The sequence below is a fragment of the Prionailurus viverrinus genome, chromosome F1 (genome assembly GCF_022837055.1).
Source record: "Prionailurus viverrinus isolate Anna chromosome F1, UM_Priviv_1.0, whole genome shotgun sequence".
Lineage (NCBI taxonomy): Eukaryota > Metazoa > Chordata > Mammalia > Carnivora > Felidae > Prionailurus > Prionailurus viverrinus.
This window is the reverse complement of record NC_062577.1, coordinates 63,678,327-63,693,833: the sequence shown is the minus strand read 5'-3', so window position 1 is coordinate 63,693,833 and position 15,507 is coordinate 63,678,327. Positions and strand designations below refer to the sequence as shown.

Genomic DNA, 15,507 nt, shown 5'->3' with positions numbered 1-15,507 from the left:
ATGAAGGCGGGAGGGCCTGGAGGGCAGCGCCATCCGGGTCCTGCTGAGGCATCCTTCTCCTGCCACGCCGCAATGCTGCTCCCGCTGCTCCTGACTTTCCAGGGACTTCTTCTCCACCATGCAGCAGGCACCGGGGGTAGGAAGGGCCCTGGGAAGACCCCGGGGCCCGGGGGCTGCAGGGTGACCTTCTGGGGGGCCCTGCGGGTGGGGCCTGTGCTCCCACAAGATGCCCGGGGTGTCGCGTGCCAGGCTGGCTCCTGACACCTTCTCTTGCCCCACCTCGCTCTCTCCTTCTGGTTTTGGGGAGGGCTGGCTGGCCCGGGGAGCTGCTGGGGTAAGGGAGTGCGTGCCATCCGTGCAACGGTCTCCATCCCTCCCCCGCATCCCCATCCCCAGCGTCCCAGGCCCCGCGTCCCCCTGGTCCGGCCGCAGAGGAGCCGCTGTCCTTCCACGTACTCCAGGCCTCCTCGTTTGCCAACCACAGCTGGGCACACTCACAGGGCTCGGGCTGGCTGGGCGACGTGCAGACGCACGGCTGGGACACGGCCTTGGACACCATCCGCTTCCTGTGGCCCTGGTCACGGGGGAACTTCAGCACCCAGGAGCTGAACAACCTCCAGAGCCTGTTCCGGCTCTACTTCCACGGCTTCACCATTGAGGTTCAGGCCTTTGCACACGAGTTCCAGTTTGAATGTGAGTTCGGGGTTCCCAGCTGGGATTTGCCTCAAGGCTCCGGCCCCCTTGCAGAGGGGCTCCGACCTCCTCCGACCTTCCAGACTTGTTCCCTATCCCTGCCCCCTCCCCCCAGGGGTGGGGGGGGCTCATGCTCTCCCTTCTGTGCTCCCCCAGCGTATGCACCTGACGCCTTGCAAGGACACAGCCCATCCCACCACCGCACACACCTTTGCGTTCTGGTTCCTTGGATGGCTGTCTCCTTGTGATCTTCTGCCCTACGCCCCTCCCATCCCCACCCCCCACCCCCACCCCCCAACCTCAGAAGACTTTCCCAGCCAGAACTCTGCCCTCTTTTCTCTCTGGCCTGAGAGTCCACCAGGCCCGGGGGTATCTAACCCCTTCCAAGTGAGCCCTCCCAGCCCAGCCCCCAACTTCCAGCACCTTCCCATCAGGCACCTGCACGTTCGTCATTCCTCAAGACCTTCTCCCCTTCACGTTTTCTTCCCACAACTGCCCTCCCTTCCCCGACCCAACTCCAGCGTGCCGTGTGATTCCCCAGCAGATTCCCCTTCCCTTGAATCCCTTTACTTCTAGACGGCTTACGCTTCCTCCCTGGGACGCTTTCCACATAGATTCTGTCCTCCTTGTCCACCCCCAGACCCCTTCGAGCTCCAGGTGTTAGCTGGCTGTACATGGCGCGCTGGGAAGCCCTCGGGAAGCTTCTTCAACGGGGCCTATCAAGGCTCAGACTTCCTGAGTTTCCAAGGAAACTCCTGGCAGCCATCTCCAGGAGCGGGGAGTCGGGCTCAGAAGGTCTGTGCCGTGCTCAACCGCTACCGAGATATTAAGGAGATCGTGCTGAGCCTTCTCAGCCACACCTGCCCCCGGTTTCTGGCGGGAATCCTTGAAGCAGGGAAGTCCGAGCTGGGACGACAAGGTGAGCATCCCCAGGGCTTAGAGCTTCCTATGGGACTTTGCACTCTTTACCGCCCCTTCGAAACGTATGACAAGAGGCTAGAGAGTGGGCTATGTGGGGTTCAGGTTGTTTCCCAGACGAGAGAAGGAAGCGATCAATCCACCTGCTACGACCACTGAGTCGCTCAGCTCGGTCCCAGGTGCCCCCTAAGATCCACGTCTCCTTATCTTCTCTCTAGTGAAGCCTGAGGTCTGGCTGTCCACTGGCCCCAGTCCCGGTCCTGGCCGTCTCCTCCTTGTGTGCCATGTGTCCGGCTTCCACCCGAAGCCCGTGTGGGTCATGTGGATGCGGGGTGACCAGGAGCAACGGGGCAGCCGGCGAGGTGACGTCCTGCCCCACGCTGATGACACGTGGTATCTTCGGGTGACCCTGGACGTGGCGGCCGGGCAGGCGGCCGGCCTGTCTTGCCGAGTCAAGCACAGCAGCCTAGGAGGCCAGGACATAATCATCCACTGGGGTGAGAAGGAGCCGGGGCCTGGCTGGGAGGTGACAGTCGTCCCCGGGTCCTGGGGCCGCTGAGTGAGGTGCTTGGGAGACAGGCGGGGATGCCAGGCACAAGAGAACAGACGCAGGAGGATGGACCCAAACACGGGCCGAGAAAGGCTGCTGCTAAATTCCAAGCAAAATGGAAGTGGAGAATTTGAGGCACTAGAGAGACAAAGAAGGACCTGGCGATTTGGGGGAAGAGATGTGGCAGGACGATGGGGGCACAGACGCGGGAGGAGCTGAGTTGAGAGCTCCAGAAAATGCAGAGGGAAGTTTCAGGAAGGACCGCGCCCCCGCGGCCCCGTGGAATGAGTGGCACCCACGGTGGCGGCTGCATAGAGAACCTCGAGGCCTGCGACTGACGACCCTGTTTTATCCCCAACGAGGTGGAGAATGGGCCCCGTTGACACTGATGTGTCTCGCCGTGCTGGTCACCCTGCTCCTGCTGCTGGTCCTGTGCTCCCGGCTTAAAAAGCCCAGGTGAACCTCTTCTTCTCCTGCTGTCTCGTCCCCTTCTTGTCAACCCATTCTTCTTGTCCCCATCCTCCCCTCTTTCTCTCGGATTTCCCTTCATCGGGATCAATACCCTCTTCCTGTCCTACAGCTCAAACGGGAAAGCCGTGGCGCCCGGTGCACCCAGTCCTGACTCCGCCGCAGCGGCCAGCGCCCGGGGACCCGGAACTTCTGGACGCCAGTTCCACCTGACCCGGGAGTCCTGGGTCAAGAACAGACTTTTCAAGAAACTGAAAGCAAGCCTAAACCCACTCTGGCGACATTAGCTTTCCCTCCCACAGAAAACCCGTTTCTGCTGCTTCTTACGCATGGTTCATACCTATAAACAAAGCATAATTTGGATTAAAAAAGGCTTATAGTGGCGGGCATCTTGACCCCTTCACAAATCTTTATTTTATTTTATGTTTTGCTTTTCCCGTCTGCCAGCAATATCTTTTTCTGCATTGGCCGTGTCTTCATTGCTTTGGATTCTTCAAACTCTAATTGAGAAGCTTCTTTCTCATGGAAGTTTCCCTAGATTGCCCAACTGAAAGATCTTCCAAGATTGGAAAGATGGACCCAAATACGTTCATCTCTTCCTGCTTTGAAAAGTGATTACTGAGGCTTTTGCTTTTCTGGTTTTTTTTTTTTTTTTTCTCAGTTGCTTGAAAGCAGGATACAGGTGTTTGTACTGGTACCTGTGACCAAAATTCAAGGCCCGCTCCGTGGGTGTTGCAGTCTTGAAATCCTTAGCAAAACTTTGTATTTTCATCTTGTACTGGCCCCACAAATCATGTAGCTGGTTTAGAGCAAGATGTTTGTCAGTAAATGTTGATTGAAATGAATCCGTTGTCAAGTTGAATGATGCTTTCTTAATCTACTCCCCTTTGACATCACTGCATCGCCCTGGCCATGTTTTTATTAAAACTCCTTCTGTCTCCCTGTGTCTCACACCAAAGCTGAGGGAGGCAGGCGAGGGCTCCAGACCTCACAGTGTTTGGGGTGTCTGTGCGTCTTCAGAGATTTTTCAAGAAAATAATAACACGGGAGATGTCTCCCGTCAGAATGAGGGCGGGGCTGGCCTGCGGTTCCCATTTCTCAGAGACTGTGTTGTGACTACGTGTGTCTTCGTGTTGTATGTACCCAGGGAAGAAATTCCTACTTTGAGTGGTCGGTCAGTAAGAGGACATGGGGACCGAGGATGGGCAGAGCCAAGGTAGAGAAGGAAGAGAGTGATCAAACACTACGTGTTTAGTTTTCTTTATTAGTTTGGTTTATAATTATTGTCATTGTTATTTACAGTTTTCCCCTCACTTTTTAAAATACAGATTTTAAAATTATCTACTTACTTTGAGACCCCTGTGGCCGAGCCTGTTGGGATGCGGGAAGCTGTTCAGGCACTGAGTTCACGCAGATGTCCGGCCGACACCTTCCCGTAGGTAATTGAGCAGATTGTGCAGATTTCTTAGTGGACACGTGTCTCGCTTTATATGGGGCATTTTCAAGTTAAGAGACAGGGTTCTGTGACCCTTTGCCCAGGCTGTACTCTTACCCATGAACAAGGTCTCAGGGTCAGGCCATCACCTTCTGCATCGCATACTCAGACGGCTTATACACCAAGTGTCTGGGGAGGAAGGCAGAATTTTACAGGGCTGTTTGGAGCCCTCTGTGATGAACTTCAAGTTTCCCTCACGTGGCAGAAGGCCGTAGGAGGTGGCCTCTATTGAAACGAAGAGGCTCATGTAAGGACTTGTCAGTTTCCAGCTCAAGTGCACGGTGCAAATAAATATACAGTAAAATCTTGGATGGCTAGTGACTTGTTCCACAAGGTGAGCAAACATTTCTGATAAAGTTTAACTTGATAAAAGAGCGATGTCTTGCAATATGAATAGTACAGGACGCCACAACGTCACATGATTACAACTGAGCCATTAACCAATGGCTTAAATCCAAAGCGCTTTGGATTACAAGCATGTTTCTGGAACATATTATGCTCTCAAATCAAGGTCTTACTGTATTTCCGATGTTTCCTATCTGGGAGGACTACTCCCCACTCCTCTAATTTTGTGGTCACAATAATTCTTCAACTCCTATGATGCCTCGAGCTAACTTGCCTGGCCTCTCACCCAATCTTCACCCAACTGTGTGTTGTGCCTCCGTGACACATTTCTTCTTTCTGTCCTTCCCTTGAGCCGAGCTTTTTCTCAGCCCAAGGCCATTATAGTTACTCTTCCCTCCACCCGGGACATTCTTCATTCACCGTGATCTCCTACGGATGATTTTGGGACAGCTGTTGGCTCTGAGCTCAAGCATCGCCTTCATGGAGAGGACTTCTGCGGTCAGTGTGGTCAAGGTGGCCACTCTATCTCCATCACATTCTAGTTGAACGTTCTTTATTTGTTTTGAATACTGGAGTTGGCTGCAATTCTCTCATTTGCTTTTAGGTACTTAGTGTCTTTTCCATCTAAAATGTGAGCACTGTGACATCATGTGTATTATCTGTTTTGATCACATGTGTGTCATAATGCCTAGATTGTAGCTAGACATATAGTGGGCGACTAAAATTATTTTTGTTGAGTGAACAAATGGTATAAACTTTGGCTTTCCAGGAAACATCTTAGAGACGCCAGTTCCCTATTTCGGCCATAGGTTTTCAGGAACTGACATGTTTCCATTGTGCTGGTGTCACTGAAGGATGCAGATTGATCATTGATATTGTGCAAATTGATATCGTGGTAAGATATATTACATATTGTGGCAATACGGTCACTGGCAGCTCTTTCTTTCAGGTTATTGTCTTTATAAGTGTGGCTAGACCCTAAAATGCTGATAGAAAGGAAGGAAGGAAGGAGGAGACATCAGTAAATCTGGTCAGAGTCCTTTATACTGTAGGCAAAGACCCCCGTTAACCACAAAGGTTTGCTCTGGGTTTCTCTGCTGCTGAATTGTAGTGAGGCTGAGGGAATCTCTTAGGGAAGGATGATTGTGGAACACAACAATTTTCAGGAAACTCTGGGTTCCTGAACATGATACCCTAACATGTCCTTGCTCTACTTCTGACAAGATACTGTAGTTGAGAAGTGAGTGTATATTTGGGTGAGGCACAAGACATACCCCCAAAGAAGATGGATCTGGGCCACCTATACACATGCATCCTCTTCCCCCAAATTGGCATAAGTGGGTTCAAAGAGGGCCCTGAGGGTGTATGACCATGTGGCCAGAAATGCCAGGATTTAGGAAAGTTTTAAGGATTGGTTCAGGAGGTTGTCAGAAAATCTCTGTGTCATCCTTGTGGTGTAGACCTTTGGGCTGGGTAGTTTAATAGAATTTGAGCTACAGGGTGAGGATCTAGTTAGTATCCAAGACCAAAGTGTGCCACTAAATCACCCCAAACGAAAGTTGTCACCTAGTACTGTTAACTATGTCATTCTGGCTGAAACCCTGGAACGTAAGCTTATTTCTATAAAGGGCCAGGGTGGTGTTTTCAACAGTTCAGGATAACACTTTCCATCCCGTGAGCTATAAAACCAGGAAGGAAATCTGCTTTGCTGTTGGTACAAACCCAGATCTTACTGTATTCTGTTATGCACACAAATGCAGTAGAAACACTAGGTGATCTTTTGAAAAAAGAAAATGAAGGTGCTACTCTGGGTTGTTACTGACTTCTCCAGAAGTGGTAGCGATTGTTGGAGCTTCAGTAGGACGGGAGGGATCGGTACATGCTGGGCCAGGCCTGGCGGAGCTCAGGAGTCATATGCCCTTGGCCAACCATGACTGAGAGGATGCCTATCTGCCATCTTTCACCTAATGCATGGAGAAAGCTCAGCATGTGCACCACTTGATTAGGTGGAGTGAGGTAAAGTGGGACAGAGATCCAGGCTCCAAGAATATCCCCTGCGGGGGAAGAAAGATATTTGTGCACAACCTGCTTTGGAGCCTGCGTTTGGGGGAGAGGCCATGTTGAAGGCTTCTTCAGGTTACCCACAGGAGGGACCTATAGATTTTGGGGACTTGGCCTTTGCCCCTAAGGAATTAAAATTAGTTTATGATTTTTTCTTTGTTGACTCCTCCCCCTCTCTCACTTTCTTCTGTAAATGAGCCCGTCATTTGTTGGTTCCTAAGATCTAAACTTTCTTCTCTTTGCCTCATCATTGTTCCTGAACAGTGAGGCAGCAAAACCTTCTTTATGACTTCTCTTACATGCCATTCCCCTTTCCATGACCTTGGTCCAAGTGTGAACAAAATGTAATGTAAGTTAACAATACCGTTGTTGATAATGTGATAATGACCACACACTGACCATAAGCTCAATTCTTACAGCGAAGAGGAGAAGTAGCTATTTTATGGTATGGTTAAAACTGATTGAAAAATAATAAACATTTAAATGCATCCTGCTGGAGAGAAGACAGTCTCCTACATGTTTTATACATATTAACTCACGCGATCCTCACGACAATTCTCAGGTAGGCACCGTCATTCCCATTTCGCTTTATTTTGTTATCATTTTGTAACGTTTACTTATTTATTTTTGAGCAAGAGAGAGAGAGTGGGGGCTGGGGCTGGGGGACAGAGAGAGAAAGAGGGAGACAGAGGATCCAAAGCAGGCTCTGCACCATCAGTGGAGAGCCTGATGCGGGGCTCACACTCATGAGCCATGATATCATGACCTGAGCCAAAGCCAGGCATTTAACCACCTGAGCCACCCAGGTGCCCCCATTCTTCCCATTTTATAGGGGAGGAGACAAAGGTCACATAACTAGTAAGCATTGTAAGTTCTGCTCCCAAACCCATGCTTAAACACTATACTCCACATTCAACAAATAATTATTGGAAGCCTACTTCATGATAGGTAATGACATACAGCAGAGACACAAGGTCTCTTACACATAGAACATACATGATAGTGGAGGGCTGGGAGGCAGACAGTAAGAGAATAAAAATACTTCATGGAGGACAGCAACATCTAGTAGGATCCCAGACTGATTTGGGGAAGGAAATCAAAGAGGAAAATGGGCTATTATTGCAAAGATGGTGGACAGAATGGGCCGCTCTGAGAAGGTGGCTTTGGGGAGAAGACCTAAAACAGGAACAAGAACCATGCCACGCAGTGTCTGGGAGGAGCGCGTTCATTCCAAGCAAAGGAACGAGACGAAAGCAGGGTTGTACTGGCTGTGTTCTGGAAACTCCCACATGGCTGGCTACGATGGAATAAATAGGGGAATATGGCAGGAGGTGAGTCCTGTGAGTTGGGGTCAGATCATAAAGGGGCCTCACAGGCCACTCCACTGGGACTGAAAGTTGTCAGAGAGTTCAGAACGAATGAAGAGCAGCTGTTCGGTAAAGGGAGATGAACTCGTAAGCACAGGTGGTGTGTGGCCTCAACATTGGATGACTGCAAAATGGCGCCCACTTGTGTGCCCACTCACAGCACAGTGACCCTGGTCTGCTTGTCTGCACCGGCGCTAATTGAAAGTATGCCTCACCCATGCTCACAAACTGTTGTTCAGCATTGCTTACCAAGTGGCACCGAGCCAGTTGCTCTCTCCAGTTCACGCCCCCCATTGGCTAATTGTCTGTGGCCCACGGGGTTGCTTGGAACAGCTTCGGGACTTCCACTGCTGCTGGGACCCAATGCCTCCAACCAGTTGTCAGGTGCCTGTACAGAGGGGCGTTCCACGTGGAGGCAAGGGCGATGACTCCCTCCCAGTTCTTTGTCTCAGCTGATAGTTCCAAATTGGCTAGTTACATCATTGCAGCGAAGGAAATCGTATAGGTTACGGGGGATTCACATAAACTCAGTGTGAACTCAGTACGTTCGAAGACGTAGAAAGTATTCTTAATCTCTATCACAATAAAACTATCGCCCATGTATTAGTAGTGACATCTTTGCTTACCACTGAAATGCCATATGTGCCTCAGAACCCATTTTTACATTTAAGGGGAAAAAAAGGAAATTCCTATGGGAGAGGTAGTTACTTCCATTTCCTGTGTCAAGACAAAAGTAGACTCCCAATATTCTTCAAATGAAGAACAACGATTTTCAAAATGTGAAATGAAAGTGGGACTCCTCGGTGGCTCAGTTAGTTAAGCCTCCGACTCTTGGTTTCTGCTCAGGTCACGATACCAGGGGTTTGTGAGTTTGAGCCCCGCGTTGGGCCCTGGGTTGACAATGCAGGGTCGGCTTGGGATTCTCCTCTCCCTCTCTCTCTCTGCCCCTCCCCTGCTAGGGCACGCTCTCTCTCTCTCTCTCAAAATAAATAAATAAATTTTAAAAATGTGTTTAGTTACAAAGCGAAATATGTTTGAATATTATGGTATATATTTAAACTTTTATTGATTTTAATGAGTGGTAGTGTTAGATACATGCATATCTACTAATTATAGTTTCATTTGTGTGCACGTCTATTTGCGTAAACAGGCAAGACTGAACAAAAGGCATAATAAGCCAGGTTATCACAGAAAAACTATACACTAAATCAAATATAGGAAAGATTGTTTACCAATAATAATCGCCACATCATAACCAGGTGGAAAAAGGGTCCTACAGTTAATCATTGTAGATGGTCACACGTAATAACGAAGCACTAAGAAAGTTGGGAAGTGTGTTCCAACAAGATGATTGAGTCAAAATTTTAAAAAGGAGAAGTAACTCTTCAAACCCAGTTTTCATATCCCTGGAGACATATTTTAGATATCTCTGAAATGTATTAATTATATTATTTTAAATATGTTTTATTAAATTATAATTTCTGTTATATTAAATACTAGGAACTTCTGTATAATAACTGTAATGAATGTTGTAATGTATAAACTTAACCAATGCTAACAGACTAAGTAAATACCCCACAATGATAGTGTAATAGCTCCTCGCAAGTTAAAGAATGATGATTTCATTAAAAAAATTAAAATCAGTATGGCAGTTACAGGCTTGAAACCCCCCTGGGAAAATAATTAGATTTTTATTCTCGGGTATACTCAGCTGAGTCTTCATTTCTTTAATCCTTGTTCTTACTCATATTTTTATTCTTAGTGATTTCCTTCCTCCTCCATTTTTATTACAGAAGAAAATATAAATAACAAATCGAAGTGCTACCATTTTATTAAAGGAGAAACACACAAACACAATTTTATGTAAACTCCTAGGCAATTTTCCTCTTGGATTTGCCTTCCTAGGGTTTCATTAATTTTACTAATTTCAAATATTTTCTGTTCCATAATTAGTTGTGTATTTAATGCTTAAATATAGAAAGGTTGAGAGGGTTTAATGTTTGGGGAAAACAGTTTGATGTATTTATGTTGTCGCTAAGAGGGCTTCAAGCCATTCGGACTTTAAGCCGGTGTGCATTTTAGTGAGTTTTTCCATCCACACACAAGAACCTCCCTGGACAATAAAAGTACACGTATCAACAGGTTGAAATTCAAACTTAGGCAAGGAAGCAGGTGAGGATCAGATGTGAAGCCTTCCTTCCCAATTCCCTGTGGTCCCCTCTTGTCCCCTGTTGTCCCCTGCAGATCTCTGCTCTGAGAGTGGCCGGAGGGAGCCTCCAGATACCTGTTGGTACTGCAGGTGACTCTGAGGCGGATTCCCTTCCCTGACGAGGACGGGAACCGCGGGGAGGCTTTGACCTGAGGAGAGATAGACTCTGAACTGTTTTTCAGAGGATCATCCTGACCGTTTTGTGGCAAACAGACGTGGGAACAGGGGCAAGGTTGGAAGTAGCAATGTGCGTGTTCAAAACACATTTAGGAATCACTCTGGGTTTTTTTTGTCCCGAGAAGCTGGAATCCCAGTGGCAATTACGATGAACTAAGAGAGGTAGGAATATGAAAGGAACAGAGTTGGAGTACAGACTGAGAATTTGGTTTGGGATGTTTAATTTGAAATGCCGGGGGGGGGGGGCACCTGGGTGGCTCAGTCGGTTGAGCATCCGACTTGGGCTCAGGTCATGATCTCGCAGTCTGTGAATTCGAGCCCCGCGTCGGGCTCTGGGATGACAGCTTGGAGCCTGGAGCCTGCTTGGGATTCTGTGTCTCCCCCTCTCTCTGCCCCTCCCCCATTCTCTCTCTCTCCTTATTAAAAAAAATTTTTTTTTTTTAATTTGAAATGTTTGTTAAAATACTCTGCAGTGAGGTAGCCGTATGATCAGAGGGCTGGAAGCCAGTGCTGGGGCTGCGGGGCAGAAGCAGGTTCTCTGTGCTGTGGGCCGGGCTGGGGGCAGGAGGGAGAGAATGGCATTTTTTCCTGCTGGATTACAAGAGACGTGGTAGAGATTTCACCGAAACTGAGAGCTGGCTGACTCGTGGGGGGACTCCAAGCCGAAAAATTACAGGCCCACAGATGGGCAATACTTCAGTTTTGAATGTTGTGGGATTCCAAGTATTTTGGAAATACCAGCAATGCCATTCAAAGCGGGGTGGAAGGAACCGGATGAGAGCAAGAAACATTGTTACTTATCTCTGACAAAAGAAGCATAGAAACTGAAAGCAAATACCTAGAAAATTTTACAATTCAACTGAGTAATTTTATGTGTGTTAATCTAACAGTAAGACAAGAAAAGTTCTTGTGCATCCTTTTGATTTCGAGTTTACATCATTCATTTTCATTGTATTTTACAAAGTCGCTGGCACATAATAAATTTGGGGGGAAATTAGTCTTTTGCCTCAGAGAGATTGAAAAGCACAGTTGTAGAATTTTAAGGGAGCACTTGGCCATAAAATAGACTGGAAATAAAGGTCTTTGCGGGTCATGTTGCATTACTTGGATGTGATCTCATGAGAAATATACTTGAAAAAACTCCCAGAAACATTTAAAAATTTTGTTTTTACATTCATTTTTTCTTATTTTTATTTTTTTTAATTTATTTTATTTATTTATTTATTTTTTTTAGCGTTTATTTATTTTTGAGACAGAGAGAGACAGAGCATGAACGGGGGAGGGTCAGAGAGAGGGAGACACAGAATCTGAAACAGGCTCCAGGCTCTCAGCCATCCAGGGTGGCTCCGACTGAGCCACCCAGGCGCCCCACATTTATTCATTTTTGAGAGACAGAGCACAATCAGGGGCGGGGAGCAGAGAGAGAGAGGGAAACACAGAATCCGAAGCAGGCTCCGGGCTATCAACACAGAGCCCGACCCGGGCCCCAAACCCACAAACTGAGATCATGACCTGAGTCAAAGTCCAAAGCTCAACCAACTGAGCCACGCAGGTGCCCCATCTCTTCTCTCAAGCATGTGTTAAAATTCACTAATGTACTAACAAGTAAGTCAGCAAGTGGTTCAAACACTAAGGAGTGTGAGTTTCAGGGGTGTTGTGGCCCTGGAGGAGAGACCAGTTTGGGAACCAGAATATTCACAAAGTCAGGGTGGTTGCAATTTTGTTTCAAATGTTCATGAACATACTGTGGCCAAGTGGGTTTTTGGTTTTGGTTTTTCACAAGAAAGTCTGCAGGGGGATGATCTGAGGGGCAGGTGTGCAGACACTAGGTCAGAAGAAGAAAAACAGAGAAGCAGCTTCAACTGGAAATGGGGTAACAGGCTGGCTAACAGGCAAGCAAACCACAGGGGCGCCCTGAGTCCTGAAAGAACGCAGCTTCTGATTTTCAACATCCCCCGGGGGGTTGCCCCTCGCAAGCTGCGGACAGATCATGCGGGTGACCCACTTCACCCATTTCTCACTTTGAGGCTATTTTATTTTACTTTTTGACCCGGGCAGGAGTGTTTGGTCAGGACGAGCTACAAGGTTTCATTTGAGAAAGATAAGGGAGTCTGCGCCGTCGGGGATGGAGTCAAGGACGTGTTTTTAGGGGTTCCTGTGTGAGTTGAGGGCTCAGCTAGAGCGAGAAGAGAAGGTAAATCCTGGCCGCACACTCGAACCCAAACCAGAAGTGAAGCCGCACGCTTCTGGGTCAAAAGCCAGTCTGCTTCAGGACGAGGAAGAAACCCCGTCTGTGCGCCTTGGTTCCCTCGTCTCCGGACCTTGGTGGGGGTCATGCCAACGGTTACGGGGCAGGGTTGTGACTGTGAATTAAAGAGGGACAGGGCTAGGACCCGGGGAGTACACGTGTCGGGAGCCTCCACTAATGTGGGGGATGCGAAATAACATCCTTCCAAGAGCCACGTCTCCCGGGAAGCCCTCTGCAGTGGCGCGGGCACCAGCCCTGCCCAGTCCTGCCGCATCAGCTCGGGAAGGGCACCGCGCAGGCAGGGGACCCACAGCACAGCGAAGCCGCCTGCACTCCGCTTTGTCTGGAGACCATTCGGACCCTCTCTCTTTTTAGCTTCTATTTTTTTCTATTTAAGGTTTATTTATTTTAAGAAAGAGAGAGAGGGGGGAGGGGAAGGACAGAGAGAGGAAAGAGAGAATCCCAAGTAGGCTCCGCACGGTCAGCGCAGAACCCAACGCGGGGCCCCGACCCACCAACCGTGAGACCATGACCTGAGCTGGAATCAAGAGTCAGATGCTCAATCGACTGAGCCGCCCAGGCACCCCCTGACCCTCTTGTTAAATGTCCCCGGGTTACTGAAAAATCCAGCTTAAGTAACCTCAGGAAGGAAGTGGCGAATTTCTGGCTAACCAGGCATGTGTGAATTTGGGCTACAACTTGGGGAAACAGGGCTGTAACCACCAACACGCCTGGACCTGGGGCACTTCTAAGGTTGTACGGCCTTAAATAGCATTCAAGGACAAGTGACCAACTATGCGCCCCTCCCCTCCTTTTTTGGCTTATCATGTCTCTGTATCATCCAGAAGAAAAAAAGGCTTTACATCATTGAAAACACAAAAGAGGGGCGCCTGGGTGGCGCAGTCGGTTAAGCGTCCAACTTCAGCCAGGTCACGATCTCGCGGTCCGTGAGTTCGAGCCCCGCGTCGGGCTCTGGGCTGATGGCTGGGAGCCTGGAGCCTGTTTCCAATTCTGTGTCTCCCTCTCTCTCTGCCCCTCCCCCGTTCATGCTCTGTCTCTCTCTGTCCCAAAAATAAATAAACGTTGAAAAAAAAAAATTAAAAAAAAAAAAAAAAAAAGAAAACACAAAAGAGAAACTCTCTCACCCGACCCCAATAGGGTCAGACAGTTGGTTGATTAATTCAAAAAAGTCTGTCAGGGCAGAAAAGTGGGGAAAAAAAATGATGCTGATATAATTGAACCGCTTTATGCAGGCTCAAAATGCTTAAATATACACATATTTATAAATACTTTCATTTAGGGTTGAGGCTGTTACTTTCAGCATTGGCCCCTTTAGAGCATATGTAGCAGAAGTCTACCCATAATTCATTAGACAACTTGTCATGAATTTACAGATGAACAGGAACTTAGAGACTTGCAAAATAATGTGAGCAAATAACACTTCCAGATTTTCACGATTTCCTTTTCTTCTATGATTTTCTTGCTCATACTTAATTTTTCCGGAATACTCCATCTAGATGTATTAGAAATGAATAACCTTTGGGGCGCCTGGGTGGCGCAGTCGGTTAAGCGTCCGACTTCAGCCAGGTCACCATCTCACGGTCCGGGAGTTCGAGCCCCGCGTCGGGCTCTGGGCTGATGGCTCAGAGCCTGGAGCCTGTTTCTGATTCTGTGTCTCCCTCTCTCTCTGCCCCTCCCCCGTTCATGCTCTGTCTCTCTCTGTCCCAAAAATAAATAAACGTTGAAAAAAAAAATTTTTAAAAAAAGAAATGAATAACCTTTATTGCAGTCATACTTCACCAGGTTCTACTACAAATTACATTCCACAAGCAGAATAATTGGGGTAATAAATAGAACCATCACAGATGGTTTGGGGCCGAACAGACAGACAATTTCACTTGTAAGGGCTGAAACAGACACACACCCCAGAAAGTAATGTAACAGACATAAGCGTTTATTACACTAAGGGAATGTGCCAGGGGACTTTCCACAGGGAAGAGAGTATGTTTGTTATATAAAAATATAAAATCATGTTCCCTGTTTTAATTGTATGATGTAATTTGCACAGTCATACAATTAATGATAAGTGTTTTTCCTTTGGGTGATGAAACACAATTTGAACAAATCAAGAGATTAAAAAAAATTTTTTTTAATGTTTATTTATTTTTGAGAGAGAGAGAGAGAGCATGAGTGGGGCAGGGGCAGAGAGAGAGGGAGGCACAGAATCCGAAGCAGGCTCCAGGGTCAGAGCTGTCAGCACAGAGCCCGACGCAGGGCTTGAACTCATGAATGGCGAGATCATGACCTGAGCCAAAGTCGAATGCTCGACTGACTGAGCCACTCAGGTGCCCCTGGGAGGTTTTTATTCTAGTATAAGTTGGGTCACTGGGCAGAAAAAAAAGGTTTAATTAACAGTAATCAGCTCTCCCAATCAGAAGACAAGCTCTGTGTTCACTAGATAATTCACATATACATAGGGAAAAAACAAACAAACAAACAAACAAACAAACAGTGGTTCAGATGAAAAAAGAAATCCAAGGCTCATCAGTTTGAAGAGTTTTAAATACCATCACAAATTACATGCCTTGAAATAATAGATTTAAAATAATAAAATAAAATAATAGATTTAAAATCAGTTCTATTTAGTATTTGTAGGTCCAATTATTACAATAAAGTGTTAGGTTCATGTAAGTTTCACGTTATGACTATTGCAGGGTCGGCCAGCTGCAAGATCTGGGCCATTTCCAACTGCGGCCACCTTTCAATTTGAGTATTATCTGCCCTTAAAAAAATTATGCTTTTTTCTTTTGGCCAAGTGCGAATTTTTTTTTAATTATTTTTTTTTTTAACCAGGTGTTGGACAATGTAGCCTGTAGATTCACTCATGTTTTTTTTTGTTTTGTTTTGTTTTGTTTTCTGGAATGGGAGCAAAGAAACAGGGAATAGCGGTCCCGGTCCTTGGAAACACTGTCCACG

General features: G+C 47.4%; 1 protein-coding gene across 1 annotated transcript; it reads left to right on the top strand.

Moving 5' to 3' along the window:
* LOC125155333 (T-cell surface glycoprotein CD1e, membrane-associated-like) lies at positions 1 to 3,435 on the top strand. Its single transcript, XM_047840567.1, has 6 exons — positions 1 to 136; positions 397 to 693; positions 1,334 to 1,612; positions 1,830 to 2,108; positions 2,524 to 2,617; positions 2,742 to 3,435. Exons 1-6 carry the CDS (start codon positions 1 to 3, stop codon positions 2,914 to 2,916), a joined length of 1,260 nt encoding a protein of 419 aa, XP_047696523.1. The 3' UTR covers positions 2,917 to 3,435.
* Positions 3,436 to 15,507: the final 12,072 nt, after the last annotated feature.